The 18,311-nt window shown below is 38.5% G+C and overlaps 1 protein-coding gene and 1 long non-coding RNA gene across 3 annotated transcripts; one reads left to right on the forward strand and one right to left on the reverse strand.

Moving 5' to 3' along the window:
* The first annotated feature begins 3,591 nt into the window (after positions 1 to 3,591).
* LOC111259777 (uncharacterized) lies at positions 3,592 to 11,218 on the forward strand. Its single transcript, XM_086968010.1, has 6 exons — positions 3,592 to 5,342; positions 5,451 to 5,569; positions 6,184 to 6,480; positions 8,015 to 8,278; positions 8,883 to 9,068; positions 10,602 to 11,218. Exons 1-5 carry the CDS (start codon positions 5,255 to 5,257, stop codon positions 9,033 to 9,035), a joined length of 921 nt encoding a protein of 306 aa, XP_086824136.1. The 5' UTR covers positions 3,592 to 5,254; the 3' UTR covers positions 9,036 to 9,068; positions 10,602 to 11,218.
* Positions 11,219 to 14,870: 3,652 nt separating this feature from the next.
* On the reverse strand, positions 14,871 to 17,429 carry LOC147753580 (uncharacterized). 2 transcript variants are annotated; one of them, XR_015310735.1, is made up of 3 exons: positions 17,263 to 17,429; positions 15,821 to 15,981; positions 14,871 to 15,486 (listed from the first exon to the last, which is right to left on the reverse strand). It is a non-coding gene; the product is annotated as an uncharacterized LOC147753580 (long non-coding RNA). The 2 variants fall into 2 exon arrangements; XR_015310736.1 differs by lacking the exon at positions 17,263 to 17,429 and adding an exon at positions 17,070 to 17,208.
* Positions 17,430 to 18,311: the final 882 nt, after the last annotated feature.

Here is an 18,311-nt window from a genome sequence, read left to right on the forward strand (position 1 = left end):
CATTAATCTTGAAGATATTCATTATAGTCTGCGAGAATGAGATATGGTTCAATTTTGAGCCCCACCTTAAGGAAGTGCTATAGGTCTGAGAGGCTTGCTTGGGCCCCTGTATATAATCATTTAGATCTATAAGGCATTATCCACCTCATGAATTGCTCGGCTTTTGTCCTAACTGCTTTAGTTTACACACTTATATTACCAACAGCAACATGACGCTCCGGTTCTAAATTGTTAATTGTTTTTTGTCTGTCTTAAAATTTACGAAGAGATCGATAGAAAGAATCTGACAAATATTCCACATCTATGTCATTTAGGATCGAAGTAGATTCACCTGTCGCTGAAGTCCAGTGCATACCTTAGTATATAGCATCTCCTACGCAACGACGTATTTGAAGATACTAACTAAAGTCGTCACGGGAATTTGCTTTTACAACCCCATATTTATGAAGTTCTATTCAAGTCTCCGTTATAACATTCTTCACTATGTGCATTTCTGCCGTTATCCTCTATGTATCTCTCTTTATCCTTTTTGGAATGGTGGAACTACGAAGATGTTACGGCTACTGTGTGTGCATTTCGTTTTGATAACCCTACGGAAGTCCCACCATAGTACTTGCCATTTTTGCAATGAGTATAAACCAGATAACGTGAACAGGATCTCAACATAGAAGACGTATATATGACCCAAAAGCAGCAGGCGGAAACGACATGAACTTAACGAGACGCGACATTTTAGGGAACTGACTTTTACAAAGCAAGTACGTTCAAGTATGCTCTGTAGTGGCGTATCATACTAAGTCGTCAATAACCTGTTCATGACTTCTGTGCCTAAGAATTTAATTCAATTGAATCGCGTACGGACTGGCAGAAGTAGGGGGTGCCTATGGATCGATCGGCCGTGGTCATTTCCAGGTTCCCATCTTATTAGACCCACGATGTTCTAACACCGGTGAACCCAAAATTCGAATGTCTTGAGGAAGAATCTCGTTCTTCGCTGCTGTCCGAAGCACTCTTTTCCATCAAAACATTTTACTGCGATCCCTCCGCGTTTTCAGACCAAATAGCAGTCCCCGTAAACTCCATGTTAGCTTTGTCCCAGGCAGCTCAAAAGCGGATCTTGTTCTAAAAGGTGTACCATCTCTGTTTTACATAGTCAAAGTCTGTCTCTGACTCCTGTCCTTACAGCTTCCAAAGCGAGATGGGTTAGTAACTGGCGCACAGAGGTACTTTCGGCCCCTTGATTTTCAGATAGGGCCTTTTTAACTCTGATGACGGGTAATCTTTATGGCCCACACTGACCTGTATTATATTCTCTCCTCTAGGGCGTTCTCGCTCTTCCTGATATTTGGGATCTGGTCATGTATCCCGAGTCCAGGCCAACGCTAGTTGCTTCCTTCTTTCGACTTCCAAGTTTTACGAAAATATTCTGGCCTAGAAAAGAACCGCTGACGTACTGATAGTCCTATATGCTTGGGGAATTCGCAGTGCGTTACGGAAAAGCTTTTTATCTTGCTTGTTTTGAAATTAGTAAATGATCCGAACCAAACTGGAAAATCGAAGAGCCCTATTGATACGGCGTTGACCTTAGTCGTCCTAAGAAAGAGTAGGCCACTAAGTTCCTTGTCTAGGTGTATACCCAGGTATCTAGCAGCCTTTATCATCTTAATCTGTCGCCTCAATGAATGGAGATTGATTTCCGCACACGTTCTTTTTTCCGATGAAGAGAATGCCCTCGCTTTTCTCCTTCTAAGAAAAGCTCCAGCCCGTTTTTCTCACCCATTCCGAGATTACATATTTTTTAAATAGTGATAACATATACATGCGTTGAACACTATTCGAGAAGGAAGCCCTACTGGATTTGTGTAACGATATTGAAGATGGAATTGAAAACCAAAAGTGAGTTTCTTACAGGTGCAAATAGTTATGTTCGTCTTGTGCAGCTCATACAGTAGTAAACAGCTAATGTTTTTTTCTTTTTTCCTCCTTCTTTTCTTATTTACGTTGCTTGCTTTACTTATTTACAGTATTTCAATGTTTCTTAATGATAGACCCCTTAATGATAAGCAAGAGTTAATCAAGTAAATCGTTATTTTTGTTTCGATTGTGTTCGATGAAAGCAGAGGTTTACAGATGCATTCTTTTGTAAGTTACATCTTTTTAGCTGTAAATCATTTTGTATCAAACAACTTATACCTGATAACTTGTACAACAACGACGATGAAAACTGAGATCCGTTAAACACTGCTGCGGAGTCAATTTGAGGCTACGATACGTTAGATGATAATAACATTAAAATCGAAAACCGAAGTTCTCGGTGCCGAAACGAAACGGGAACTTTTTCCTTTAATTTTTCTTTAATTAACAATTTTCCTTTAATGGAAGCTCGCTTTACAATGCAATGAAGTAAGCCGTAAAATACAACTTCATTCGATTTTAGGAACGATGTCTATGGTGGTCGTTCAACATATGCAAATGTAACTGTTTCAGACGATACTGTAATAGTTTATAAATGTATGTGCAATTACGTAAATTTATGTCCTCGAAAGGAAAAGTCTCAGGTTCGTTTTGGCATATATTTTTTTCTATGTATGTAAGGCAGACAACAAATGTGCCTCATTGTTAGAGAGAACTGTTTAGGCTATGATTTTGTTTTGCCTTCAGTAACTTGGAGACCAAATTGTAAAGAATGTAATAGAAAATGAATAGAGCATACTGAAAACACGGACATGGGGATATAAATGAGGTTCCTCCTTGTCCGACTACAATATTTCAAACGATCATTTCCCGTTTACATTGTTCATGCAAAAGAAATGTTTATACTAACCTAAAACATGTCCAAAAAAACCCAACCGATCACGCTTCACTCTTGCGAAATGAATAACGATAACAACTTAGAGGTGATCGGTCAATAATTTAAACTCGAACAAGTGAGTAAATACACAGTAGTATAAAGTAAACAGCAAGGAATTTTTAAAATGACCAGTAATTTTTGGGAAAATTACTAGGTAAAACAACTAATTTATTTCATAGTTTTAAAAATTCTGTGTACGTAGTTGAATCACTCGAGTTCCGGGAAAAGACTCTTGGAAAGTTGCCTTGAGCCTGTCATCAATACTACAGTTACCTTTAGAATTTCTGATGAAATCTTTTGTAAACGAATTTCGGTACTTCATTGTGTTCTGTAGAACAAATAATGCTTTTATCTAGTTCTCTAAAAAGTTGTTCTGGATATTACGCTATACCTCTGTTGTTTCGATTGTTACTGACTGCATGGTGTGCGTATGTTAAAGCGGTTTCGGCAGGTCCGTGACTTCCTTTTCCCTGCGTTTTTAGCAACATACCAGGCTCTTCGGCTGCAGGCTACGGTGCATGACTACGCAAAAGTACAGGCGACAGTGGCGGCTTAGGCAAGTAATGGCGTTTTTGTACACGATGCTGACATCAAGCCATCCGGTCGAGTCCCAGTGTCCCGGGAAAGATCCAAGGGTTTGCGTTCGGCTGGAATGTGTGTAGATTGCATGGCCTTATAAAATCATCCCGTTAACAACAGCGCGTCTTGGATCGCACTCCTCGTTCTTTCGGTAAGAACGAGGGCGTTGTCTCGCGATTGCGTCGGATGGTGCGAATATAAGCGGAGCTCCCACACAGGTCCACACCGTTTAGAAGTTTTTGTTGTACTACATTGTACCTATTTCAACCATTATACTTTGATTTATTTTATTTATTGAATTTTAGGACCTTACTATACTTGTCAAGACGAAAACCATTTGATGTCAGTTTGCAGAATTGGGTTTTAGTGGTTCGAGCTAGCTGAAATGTCCGCCATATTTGCTAATGGAGCAACTTGCTAAATAGCTATATCTTTTGAATAAGTTACTGAGAACGCTTTTACTTAGTATGCCGATTCTAATTAATAATATGCAAGAAATCTGTCGTTTAACTCTAGAATACTCACTTCTGAATCAAATCAAACTCTTCAAAGGGGCGCCGATAAACAGCACCTCTTCTTAAATTATACTTTGTGCTATATTGCACCTGAAATGTGCGTTTTTACGGTCAATTGTATCAAGGCGTGTTCACTAGTAATTCCACTGAAATGAAGATATATTTATAATATGTATGTGTTCTGTTTGTGAAAATAACCTTTGCAAATTTTGTCTTGTATATCTTCGTACTTACTGTTGTTTAAAATATCTGTGGTTTTAAGCTTTCTGTAGTACCATACTATCTCAGCTATTGATTTGATAACGAGGTTCTGGATGGATATAAACAGACCAATCTGAAGAAAATGGGTGACAAGTTAATTTATTAATTAATAGTGTAATTATCAGCATAGTATAGTAACTGTGTTAAAACTGGTAATACATGTAATGCATGTACAATGATAAGTAAGTGCATTATTGCTACATAAAAAGGGTTTTTGGCCAGGTCCGTATAGGATCTGTATAAGAAGTCCTATATAGGGAATTCAATTTTTTTTATATATCCGTTGGTAACTTTTTTCATAAGGTATATATAAGCCACGAGTACAGATACATATCTGTATATTTGTAGTGTAATTATTGGCTAAAATAGATAGACCATATAGATGTATGCTTATTATTTTTTTGTTTTATAATCACCGAGATTCTGCGTAAATACTATTTCGCAGGGTATCTTTGTTCCTAAAAAAATAATTCGACGGATTATGGTACCGAACCATAATCATTATTATCTGGTGCTATGCACTAGCTTTTAAAAGGAGGCAACTGTTAAGCAACATTGGATAATCCTCCTTGGCATAGGGTCGGTCTGCTCGTACATACGACCTTATCTTTATCCCTATTATTTTATTGCAGAAATCTTGCGTTTTCTTTTCGACGCAAACAATACAGACAGATAGGGGAGCTCGAGAGAGCTGTTGAATCATATGCGACATCAAACCCACAAGTAGGATCAAGAAAATTTTACATGTGAGGAACGTTCAGTTGTAGCTTAGTATCTATTGGCTGATCGGCCCTAAGTACCTCTATAGCTATAATGCTATGGAAATTTGGGATGGCCGTATATTGACAAGGCTATATTTAAATGGTGCTCAAACTCGTTTAGGTCTATTTGAAGAAGTTTTGAGAGTCATCGAATGGAAGCCCGCATAAAGCTGAAACAAGCCGCTCATATTGCCTAAAGGTTGGAGTATTTCATCCAGCTTCCGCCCAGTCTGTCTTTGTTCAGTTATGCAATCGATGTCAATCGGCGGTAGAGGTTCTGTTTGCAAATGGAAACGAAGCGTGCGGAGCCTATGGAGGATCAACGCTTTAGACGCACTGAAGATGCACAGACGATTAGATTCAATACTGCGAACGGTACCTGATATTGTATCTGACGGCTTTTTACGCTAAACAATCGATATGCATGCTCAGATGGCTAACAAGGTGATGGATACATTATCTAATCCTTACGGATCATTTCAGTGCATAGCTTCGTCGAAGGGGTTTACCACAAGAAAACAGGTGATGGGAAAACCAGACCGTGCGTGTCCAGCAAATTGCACGGAGGTGAGGGCTTCGACGAGTGTGAAAGGAACTATAGTGTAAGTAATTTTTTGTGATCATTATGTACCTCGGCTACGTTCTGACGTTTCGCTTTCGACTATTGGGAAAGTTTTTCCCATGATGTATTAACCACTCGGAACTGCATGCTTCAAGTGCTACAGGATAAATATAGCAGATCGATTAGTAATCCACTACACTGACGCTTGTGACTTTAGAACTGTAGGACTGACGGAGTATATGTACTGAAGAAGCGTACTTTGCAAAATAACACTGGGTATAAAGAGTATAACTGCACTTCGGCGTCTTCGTTAATGATTCAATTCATTCAGTCGTTACGAGTCTGTCTACTAAACTTACGAAAAAGTGATGTTTTAAGCACAAAAGCGGACTCATTTCGTACAGGAATGCGGTTATGTTTAACGGCTTAAGTACTCAAATTTAACTCGAAATTTATTTCGGCCTGCCGCTAATGATTACCCTTAGTCGGTACTAAATATGCCTGGTCCACTGAAAAAAATTGGTCAAAAATAGGTAAGCCCAATGGGTTTTATTTAGCTTTTAGATAATTGGAAATAGGTAACATGACCAAGTCGTATTGTGTGTATAATGTCTGCTCGTCAAACCAGTTTCTCGCACTAACTGTTGTTTGCAGGCATCGGATTCGTTGCCTTCTTTAATTACTCCCAGGATTTCATCAACGTCGATTCAGGAGAGTGTAGACTTATTTGAGCACGCTGTGATAAGCAGTTTGCAGAAATCCGTTGCAGACATGACGGTGAACGAGGCCGGAGAATGCACAGGAGAAAAAAAGGTTAATTTCTCACCAGGCTGCAGTGCCGTGCCTCAAACGAGCGACGGAAAGCGGACGCGAGCTTGCTGTGACGAATTTATGGAGCAGACTATAAGTGTGCATGAAATCGAACGCATTTTCGACATTGACTTCGAGAAGGTAAAAAAATGTGATCTAGTGAAAATTTACAACTAACGATGTCTTGAACATTTTTTAGTTGTCGTCTTGTCCATTAAGTATTATGCTATTTCTGATGAGCACGACCTCAACGGATCGACAGCTATCATTAGTCGAAAGCAGTTACACCCTGTACATGTTGCATAAGGTTCCGGATTTTGATGAGTGTGCTTTATACGAAGAGGACCCACTTTGAGAAACTAAATTTCTGCGAATGCTGGATGTCGTGTTATGGTACCGCTTGTGAATAAGGTACTTAAAAGCGAGGCTCTTAAAAGTGGGGCACATTATGTAGGAAGTCAATATGATTCCAAGAATTTCGTCGAGAATTAATTTTGTCGAGAATCCTATTATAAGGCCGCATGTAGGAAAAGAAGATTAATATTAATAGATAGGCTCGTCAAAAAAATTTAAGGATCAAATTAAAACACGATTTGAAATTATCTTGCGACTTCATAACAAAACGGATTCCCCAATAATTTTTAAGGAACTTTCAAAATTAAAGGCTTGCGTCAATGATATTCACAAATCTTACATATAGGTATAATGCAAGATATAGATATAAGCTTGCATTATTATATATGATATCTGCATGTAAAGATACCTAACTTCGATATGAACTACAAAATCCTGGTAAAAACCGTAAAAAAAACGTTGTATTTCCTGTTCATTCAAAGTATTTAAGATAATCTTATGTCAGTTAACTATGCATCTTAGCAATACGATAGGTCCCACGAAGTGCAGATTGCTTCGTCGTTTTCAGCAGCAGGAACTGAATGTTTTGGGGAAGATGGTACGCCCAAGAAGACAAAATTCTTGGTGTGCTGTGTAAGAACATTTTAACATTCAATTGTTTTAAAACTAATAAAAAGAATAATAAAAATTACATAAAAAGTGCTCCTGTATTTTTTACAATCGAACATTTGGTGCAACTGTTTCTCTGTGGTTTGGACATTTGTCTTACCATTAGTATAACTGCATAATGTAAGTAGTACCTATTAGAAAAATGTGTCTAGAAGCATCCAACTTTAATCTGCGAGCGAAATGTATAGCTTTTTGTATTTCAACAAATACAGACATGCCTGTAGAGTGTGCCTGTTTTTGCAACAAGAGCTTTTCGAAGAACTAAGTTCGTAAGCTATCATCGATGAAGTGTTTTTTGTATGACAAAAACATTTTGGGTCATTTATTCTACAAATGAAGTACCAGAGTTGATAGTAAACCACTATCTTGCGCAGCCCTTTTACTTGAAAGGTGTTTTAAATGGCTATCCATTAAGCGAATATACAACTATTATATATCAGTGAGATTTAAGGATTGATGTTAGCCCAAAACCTCGTACGCACATTACAGGTATGTTTACGTTGGTGTGATGCTTCTTCAAATTATATCTTATTATGGCGGACTCGGAACTTCGGGCCTGGCAGGCTATGATATTACCGCTCCGTGTTTTTTTCTTTTACGACCTTTATCCACATCCGGGCGTATACGCGTACATGGCATTTTTCATTGACAGGATTGGGTCCGGTTGGTCACGTCTTATTGCCCTCGACTAGATGAGCATCCAGTCACGCCCGAACAGTTGCAACTACGCAAGAAGGTTCAGAAAGGCGAAAAACGGATGCGTAAACGTGAGGAGAAGATTCGCCGTTACACGAAAAAAGCGCAAAACGCTAAGGAAGAGGCAATTTTACGAAGGGAAATCATCCAAAAAATGAGCGACAAAGCTAAAAAGTTTATGGAGAAACGAAAAGCTCAATGGGAGAGGCAAAAACAAAAGGTAGTGGCTGTTAGAATCTCGTTAGGTCTGAAAAATCAAACAATCGATCGAAGGTTAAGCTTGATAAATCGTCTGTGCCCCATTGCGTCATAGTGGCGGGTAGTTTACAAACTGTTCAATCGTTTGACAAATTCGCATTGCCAAACCCGCCCCAAATTTTGATCTATGCTGACGTTGCTAATGCACAACAGTGTGCTTCGCTTCAGCACAGAACACTCGGTCGAGAATTCGCAATAGAAATTCGACGTTTCTCACACGGATATTCAAATAAAATTATTCTTGCTTGTACTCCCAGCTTATCAGACAAACCAGAGCCAGTCGTTTAACAAAAAAATATTTTTAGACCACAGGATGACGCGGATCAGTTAGTAAAAGGTATACGCAAGGCGAAAGGACATGTCTACCCTATTTTATCGTTGCTATATATTGTAGGATTTGCATGTTAACATTTACTGGTAGATATGATGATTTTTCACATGTGATATAATGCCAAACCTCAGCCTCGGCGAAATAACAAGATTGTCATAGCCATTTAATAAGCTAAATCGTGCAAAATTAGTGATGGCATTTCCATAATAATTACACGGGTGATATGCTTTTAAAGGAAGAGGAAGACAGAGTTAAGGAAATTGCTAAACGGTTGAAAGCGGCAGGAAAAGCCAGCGAGAAACTGCTCAAAGCGACAAGAAAGAAAACATCGAACAAGACGGTAGAGTCTCAGGCAGCTGGAGATGTCGTCTGTGATGATATTCCATGAAGTGTCGTCAGACAAGGCAGAAAAAGCTATTGGGTATGTTTTGACATACAATGTTGTAGAAGCCTTGCATATCTACCGACTGGAAGCTACAAGTGAAGCTGTTGGGTACATGTCTAAGATTTACGGTGTGCAATTTAGGTATCAATGTTTGCCATGATTATGGAAACAACGGACATTTGCTTTCGGACAATTCTTGAATAACGTAGTGGTCTTTCGTAGGCTATTTTTAAGATACGCTGTATGTTCATTGTCACAGTTATACACGAATGTAACCTACCTTGCTCTTGTGTAGGTCAACCGCAATTCATGTAGGTTGTCACCAGTAACCTTTGCAAACATATACCGGCAGAACTGGCTGCAAAACTAAATAGATTTTAGGCCTTTAACGGATGTTGTTAGAGTAATAATATCGTAACAGCGGAGAACCATCAAACAGCCCCTTAGAAGGATCTTCATACAGGTGACGAGCTTACGCTGGTAACGAACCGAGCGTCACGTAAGGCCAATATTTCGAATACTATTTACTTTTGGTCGTATCAGTTTAAAAAGAAAAAAAAATGTAGATTAAGACATAATTACGAACATGCGTCGACGATTCGCACACCCAATCGGAGATTGGGGAAAATAAAAACATTCAGTTGAGATTAATGCAGTAGAACTCGGAAACAATGGATTATTGAATCACTCGAGTAGTCTTCTACGAAGATTTAGATAGGAGTGGTTTACGGAGCTGGTCCATGGCTCATGTATACTCGCTCAAGTGAGTTTGATACAACGCAGTGCTTCCCTTGAGTGTATATAAAGCTATAACTCGTTTGATCTCGATTGGTGATCTCGTTTTCGAAATACTTCTTCTACATCATTAGATAAAATAATCAACGGATATGCTTGCATCGTGCTATCGTTAAATAATGGTACATTTTCACCCACTAACGCGAACTAAGCAATGAATAACGGGTTTGTCTATTTGAGGGTTGGTTGATATTTTGGTACTTGGGCAAAATGATACCTATAACTGGAGAGCCAGCCGTGTCGTGGCCAGCCGTGTCGTGAAGTCTCGAAACCGAAGTAGCAATGACTCAAATTATCGAACCGTTAGAAATCCGAAAATCAAACGTTGGTTTCTGTATCGACATGGCATCTGAATGTTATCCATTTTCATTGAACCCAAAAAAACGGCTTCTAGGTTAACACCTTACGACTGCTTAGCTGATACCATATGTCATAGCCATGTTTGTTGATACTTTCTGGCTCGAATTTTCCGTACTATTTTATTATTACGAATATGGATACTGGAATTACTACTGCTACTGACAGGCGTTTTCGCTCCACACGGATTAAACCGTAGTGCGTTAACGGTAGACTAGTCATCTAGAGAACGGAATGCGATCATCTGTAGAACATATCAATGTTTGCAATTTAGCGGGAATTATGTTGACAGCCACAATTACCATTATTAGAAGAACCTTAAATTAGTGATCCTTGGCGCCTGTGGAAGCTGGACCATGTCCACCCGTACTTGTATTTTGACTAAATTTAACTAAAGTTAACTTTCGAACATTGCAGAACAGAACATTTCTAACCACGGAAAGTTGTCCTGCAAAAAGGGAAGTTACTGGCAAGAGACCGGAATAGCGGTAGGTAAGAGCCGTTGCGGATGTTTATTGCGGTGCCTCAAAATACGTTCGTTTTGACTTATAGAAGGACATCGTACAACTATCAAGGAGAGATGAGTGACATTGGTTCGTTAACAATACCTAACCCGATCTGATTAGTCGGCTTGAGAGTACCACATGTCCAAGTTGCCGTTCTGCCTTATATTTATAGAGGATAGTGATCAAGGCATCTGGCAGTTACGAACCATTCGTAGAACGGTTCTAGCTATCTATAGCACATGTTGATTTATGGTTAATTGAGAGGCAGTAAAGAAAGACATTTTACAGAAATCGAACAATAAATTTCTGAAACGTCGATCAACTTGGACAAGTCACAAACGGCTTTTAGGAAGAAAAAAAAATATGGCCCGGTTGACCACTTGATAGGTGCTTATTAAATGGGGCTGACTTCTGCAAGATTTGATTATTGCATCACGCTCCGCAACCAAACACAGAGAGGCATAGATTATTACTAAAATCTGTGATTCAATTAATGGCTAAAACATTAACAAAGCAATAAGTAACGATTGCATGAGAACGACTTCAATTATAAACTGAGAACATATTCGTATAAAGCCAGCTCTGCTTTGACATCCGGTGCGAATTTCTAAAAATGATTCGTTTATGACCGTACCTGAAAAATGCGCTAAAGCCACAGATGGCATGGTACGTCGCACAATTATTATGGTAGAAACTACCTAGTTAGTTATTCCTAAGCAGGATCAAACCTGCATTCCTAAAGAAGGCTCTGGGCTCTAACCCGCTGACGAAGAATCACTGATCTGTTTGTTTCCAAGTACGTCTGAGAATTATCCGAGAGTTACCCTGGCTGTTTCAATACAAACGCAACAATACACAGTCACGAATGAAAAGCTGCATCAGGGAAGAAGGCGTCATATAGTAACTACGTATAGATACGTAGTCTATAGGTCTGATGATTTACGCAACGCAACCACAAGCTGAATGAGCTGCTGTGACAAATACTGTCCGTCATCGATCCCCTGTATAACGAAAACAACTGTTAAAATTCAACATAACTAACTCAGCTGACACAGAACAATATAAGAGGTGCTTTACAAACGCCACACGAAGTGTTAAATCATATGCTCGGTAAAGTTTGAAAGAGGGGCAATGAATATATATACTAATGAGGTTTTCATTGCGACCAAGATTAAGGATGTTGGCCTTTGCTATCTATAAAACATATTCTCTTAGTATGTACTTTGGCTCTTTGCCATCCGGCTATTTGTCTGTAGGATTTCATTGTAGACGATCCCTTTTAGTAAGGACACAGTGGCCCCCATTTAGTAGCAAATACTTGAACATAGTAAGTATATTCGTTTGGAATTATTATACTCTGGTAGAATATAATGATTCCAAAGTTCTTCATTGAGTGCTCGTAAAAGATAGCCAATCGATAAGATACTCCACTGCAGAACTGTGGTGTATAAAATACGTTTTTGTATCTCACGCGCGGTAATATTGTCAAGCAATTTGACACAATTTCAAAAATGAGATGTTTATGCCCATATGACAACATTTAGGCGATTCGTGGACATTCAAGGCAGGTTCATATTCTACTCTGAGCATGGAAATTGCAATTTGTTAGCCTAAGAGTCGCGATAGCTGTCCTTAGAGTAATACTACAATAGAAAAGTATGGCGCATATGTTTTGGAAGTACTTAATTGACTAGGTCACAGCGAGCGTAAACCGAAATCCTCTGTGGAAACTAGGTACTCTCAAGTCGAGTAAAAATTAGGTGAGATCTACAGCATGCTGTTTAAGCATTGCCCCCACCCCATATCAATATTAAACTGAAGAAAAGATTAAGAATCTGTAGATTAAAAAATTCACTTTGATTTCGTTAAAGCTCTCTCGTTATGTATTTCGTGCTGCCATCATACGAATGAATAGGCCGTACAAAGACTTTATGCAGGACGGAGTTTTACTAGCTAAATAAAATTCTAATATTCTCTATGTGCACCTTGTGACTCACTGCATGAAGAAAGTAGTATTGCTCAAAGAAAAGGCACATAATTTATCTATAAACAATTTACAAGCATTTTTAAATTTCCCTATCGTAGTACCAAGGGCAATTTTGCTTTGATCATATTAAGCCAACCAAAAGGTATATATTAGTAAGTAGCATACGAAATAATCTTGACCGCTCGTTTAGCTATCCGCTAATGTACAGTAAGGTCGTTATATATGCATCATACAGTACGTAATCGAAAAATATGCATTGACACACCAGTCTAGAATCACTACATGCATATACCTCAGTTCGACTGATTCTTATCATCTATCAGTTCAATACAGTCCTTATTTTGGCTGTATAGTCAACCATAATTTCGCTCATTCTGCTGAAGAAGGTTATGTCAATCGATGGCGCTTTCGTTAAGACGTTACGCTTCAGCGTTTTGACACATGTCAGCGTTGCTGGTTAGCCAATGAAGCGGGTAGGCCAACCATAGGTGCTTGCTGTTCGTCACGCGACGACATACTACCGACGCCGTTAACTCAGACAAGGCCATAGAGAAGAGAATAGGCATGTCGATGCAGGTATTCTGGGTGTTTTGTATTCAAGCCAAGAAAGATTCTCTCAGAAAAAAGAATACGTAGCAACCTCAGGCAGCTTCGCAACGAGACACGAGTCGTTGAGTTCATTTTCGTTGTCATCGTCGTCGTCGTCGTCGTCGTCGTCGTCGTCCACATGAAGCTGACGTGCATTGTTTCGAATCTTGAATGTGGGAGATAATGCAGCTTCAGATGTAACTGGTGCGTCATAGCCATCATTGTAGCCTGCCTCCTATGTTATTTCTGCTGCTGGACCTCGGTGCGCAGGGAGGGCGGCTCGCGGAGTTACGTAGAACGGCTGACCCAATTGGAGAACACAACATCGATTCGCATCATATCTATATAATGTAAGCAGTCTATAATATCGGTAGGTGACGGGTCCATCAATAAAAATGACCTTTGAGCCGCGAAACGCTGCTAGATGTATATCATTGAGTGAACTGCCATGTTCCTATGTATATTGTTCTGAGCAACCCGTGCGTGAGGAGCTTATCGGATAGGTGCGCAAAGCCTTGTTTAACTCATAGGAAAAAAAACCCAACTGAATTATCCAACGACCTTTTTCAACTCGTTGCTGCCTAAAAAAGAAAAACAGGTGACTAGGAACTTAGGCCAGTAGAACATCATTATGATGCTTCACGAAGCTACATATGTGTATTGAAGTACGTGCTCTTATTAATGTCTCTTCCAACAGTTGTGTTTCTTAAAGAGACTATCTCATGTTTAGAACTAGGACTATTTATCGGAAGAATGAAGTATCTTGATGGTTATCCCATAGCTACTTCGTTTTTACTTTTTTTACGCCCTCTATCGAGGGCGTAAAACTGTAACAATTGATATGCGAAACGCCGTATCATCTGCCTAAACACTTTGTCCGAGAAAAAATATAATTAGGGGTTGAGGTAGGATCCAATGACTCCCTAGATCTATCTATGTGAATAGACCGCTACATAAAAGTGAAATAAAGTGATCGACTTCTTATGACGATCTTGCATAGGGCAAAGCAGTCATCAAAACTACACGTAAATAATGAACATGAGAGAGCCTCTATTATAACCTATGTTCATTATGTAGGGCACTAAACTTATCTAGGAGGGTTGAGCTGGAAACACAGCTATTTTTGACAAAAGGCAATGACATATTTCCACCCGGTCAAAAATTACATGTTCCTGTATTAAAGGCTACTAAACCTATATTAAAATTAGCGCGAGAGGAAAGCAAAGTAAAAGTACATTTAAACTTGGGGAAAATTTTTTTCAACAGTTTCTTTGGAGTCAAGGAAAAATAACACCAACTTTTATAGTTGCGAATTTACCTTTATACATATTATAAATACCTTTATCCTATATGTATATATAGTGTATACATGTATATGTATATCCTATTGTATTATACATATATAATACAATCTAGGCGCAGCCAAGCGAGCCTTCAGGAGAGGTGACTGCCTTCCAATAGTAGCTGTTTTTTTTGGATTTTTTTACGAAAAGCGTTAAGGTTTTTGTGAGCACCTAGTCATCATTGGTTTATAAAGAAAGAAAACGTCGTGTGTTGAAATATATTTCAGCGCTAATAAATATGAAGGTCCGTTCCATAAATCTTAAAATGGATTGAGAGAAAAATGTAATTTTTGAAAAAAACACAGGTTGAATACCTGCGAATAATTTTCTCAAGTTTTTAGGTCAACGAAATAGGAAAATACAATTTGATCTCTGAAAGAAAGTAGATATCGCCCTTCTCTAAAAATGGCCAAGTTCTAAAAAAACCTACATATTTACCTTAACCTTCTTAGTCAATTTAGCCTAACCCAAGATAAAAAAAATTGTCTATTGGGGCAAAATAATTGACATAAGGGAACAAGATGTTACAAAATGGCCGGAACAGTAGGGCGGAATACCTAAATTAGGACTACGAAAGAATCAAAGCAAGATAACGGTATTATAGTAATCAAATTGTTCACATTAGTACATCAAAGAAACGGAATAGGTCAAAATAATTCAGTGAAATAATGTAATGACAGAACAAGGATAACCGCAGTGGGACGACAAGATAGTACGATAACTGCGGCGACCATGACGCATCCACACACTTGTGCTTTATTTTGAGATCTTCATCACGGAACCCTCTATGGTCGATTCATAAAGTCAAATTTAACGGTCAAAGCGTGCAATGATGACTGTGATTTACGGAAAACCGAACAAAAGCAAGGAATCATAATCTGTAATGATAATAATAATAATTTGATATAAAAATTTGATGAGTTTTTATACACAAAGTTTTACACGAAGTGGGGGTAAAAGTCCTTTAAAAATTTGAGCGTTTTCATTTTGCATTTGTTGAAATAACAACAGTGTTAAGTGTAATAAAAGTGAGGGTTAAAAGAAAATGTAATAGACCTTCAAACTGTTAAACAATATTTGCTCTAACCTGTAATTATTTATATATATATATATATATATCAATTTGAAACGTATATATATATATATATATATATATATTTATATATGCGTTTCAAATTCAACGTTGAGTTACATGTTCACTTGTGGACTTACCTTAAGGGTTACCACACAGGTTCACATGGATGTCCACACTGGTGATATTGCCGGTACAAAATAAGATCGGCAAAAAAGGTAAGCCTTTGCATATGACGCTATCTGATTATTTACTATCCCCTATGTGCTCGTCGTCGTATGTCTTAAATCCTTATGTTTAACTGGAAGGATCAGTAGAATGACGTACGTAGTAGTAGTACGACACGAAAATGTTCTACTATTTCGTTTTAATCTATTATGATATTTTCATTGTTCAACTATGATTGCTGAAGGGCTGTGGCCGCTTCTGTATATACATGGCAAGAGAAACCATGGAACACTCAACACAAGCTTAGTGTTAGATCACCATTGACAACATGAAGTACAGCAGATTTCGAAGCCTCATGTTAAAAAGTAGTCATGCACTTTGTATCGTAGTCCATCCTGTTGTCGTCGTTAGCACCCAGATCGTCGTGAAGACTACTTGTCTAATGAATTTAATAGTGAACCGTCGTGTGTGTCTTGTCGACCTAACGACACAAACCATCGGGAAGATCAATCTCAACTATTAACAGATGGCCATATTGGCGATTCCAAGAATAACCAAATTGTTCAATATTCATATATTACTGTGCATGCTGGCCAAAACGATGCTAGGGTAAGTATCGGCGGTTTTGTCACAGCCCTTGCCGATGTCCATCCAACTATGTTGACACGAGCCAAATTAAGACGTCTATGAAAATGTCATGCCCGTCTTCTCAAACAACTTGACTGGGTCAGATATCTGGTAGGCAGTTTATTCGACTGTTAACTGAGAAATTCTGATAATGGTGGACTGTTAAGCAGCATCTTTGTCTGAAGATTATTTTGCCATAATTACATGTAGTGGTGGTGATTATAGATCTAGTTAGTTATCATAAATTATATATTATTAAAATAGTTATTATAAATCTAAATAGATCTAAGTTAGAAGAGGTATAGAATGCGTTTAGCCTAGGTTAATCCATGAAAACCAACTTTTTAAAGCCTTGCATGTTTTAGGCGGGATTGTTATAAAAACTTTGCATGGTGCCATAGTTGACTAGTTTAAGGCACTTCGTAAAAAAAAATCGTAGGATCCGGTTATATTGTCTAAGAAAAGGCTGTAGTCCGATTTTTTATTGTAAGCTATTACTATCATTGGACTAGAATTAACAGAAAAGTATCGGGTACGAGCAAGCCACTATTACATCTTCAGCTGGCTAGAAAAACCAAAGATAATTATTCAAACCTGGTCATGATGTTTGCGGCGCAGAATCTAAATTCGAGTTCCGTATGGCGAATGTGGGACTATATATAAACAAAAACATGCTTCAAGGAAATTTTTTGTATGCGCTACAAGCATCGTTATTGATAATTACGAACACGTAATACACCAGTACCCGCCGTAGTAATAGCTTCAAACCGGACTCTAAACTACTCACTGCTTAGTTTCAGCACAGTCATTTCTTAATCCGCAGGTAAGTTTTTAATAGTAGTTGTAGGTATGGCCATACTGGTAAGTGTAAATTCGAGGATGCGAAGTTCCACGAAATTCAAAAGGCGCAAACCAGTGCAGAATGTTCCATAGGGCTGACCCTTGATGCTTGTCTGGATCAATCAAAGAGCAGCCGGTATTCTGCTATTTAAAGCGGCCGTTAGTTACTATGGAAAACATAGTTGTGTTAAGGACCGTTGAGCAATGTTAAAAAAGTTCGAGCCCTTTAAATCTAAACTCCTTTGGAGATTTTCAGATTCTTCGCATGGATGTTGTCATCGAAAACTACATGAAGACCGGCAATAACAATCGAGTAGATTTCTTAAGGTGTTAATTTTTGCAGGGGCTTATCTTCTGCACTGATTTCTATCATGGTAAATTTGTCTGGGATAAACTTAGATTGAAATCTACTCAAAATCCACCCTCCAAATAGATGTCGAATTTAAGAAGCGCAGTGGCTAAATTAGGTTCCGAATAACAAAATGGAAACTTTGAGAGAAAAGGCGGATTACCCTGAGCCATATCAATCAGATGCCTCACTTCAGTGGCACACATTATAGTATGACTGAATAAAACACACATATGGGCTTCTACCACCTCGAAGGAACCTGTGGCACCAATTCGGCACGTGTGTGGTTCGCTTTTTTTTTTTTTTTAAATTTAGGATGTCGTGTTGTACTGTAAGGAGCAGTATTTCATTTTCTCGGTATGTAATCAGATTAGCCAACCAATGGCAATATAGGCAGAAAAGCAATGTCAACCTAAGGAACTAGCCAGTAGAGTTAGAAGAGTGTAAAGCAGGCTGACGTCGTGTGATTTCTACAAGGAATTGTGTTGACGTAAAGACTTATATGCACGTGTAGCTTGCCTATGGGTACCACGTTTTTTGATGTAGGATCTTGCGAAGTTTGGAAGTCCCGCAATAAGTAATCAAGACATTCACCTAACGAGAGTTCGGTGTCTTGACGAATTTTATCCATAACACCACACTCATTT

Source organism: Varroa jacobsoni, unplaced genomic scaffold (genome assembly GCF_002532875.2).
Source record: "Varroa jacobsoni isolate VJ856 unplaced genomic scaffold, vjacob_1.0 scaffold_367, whole genome shotgun sequence".
NCBI classification, from domain to species: domain Eukaryota; kingdom Metazoa; phylum Arthropoda; class Arachnida; order Mesostigmata; family Varroidae; genus Varroa; species Varroa jacobsoni.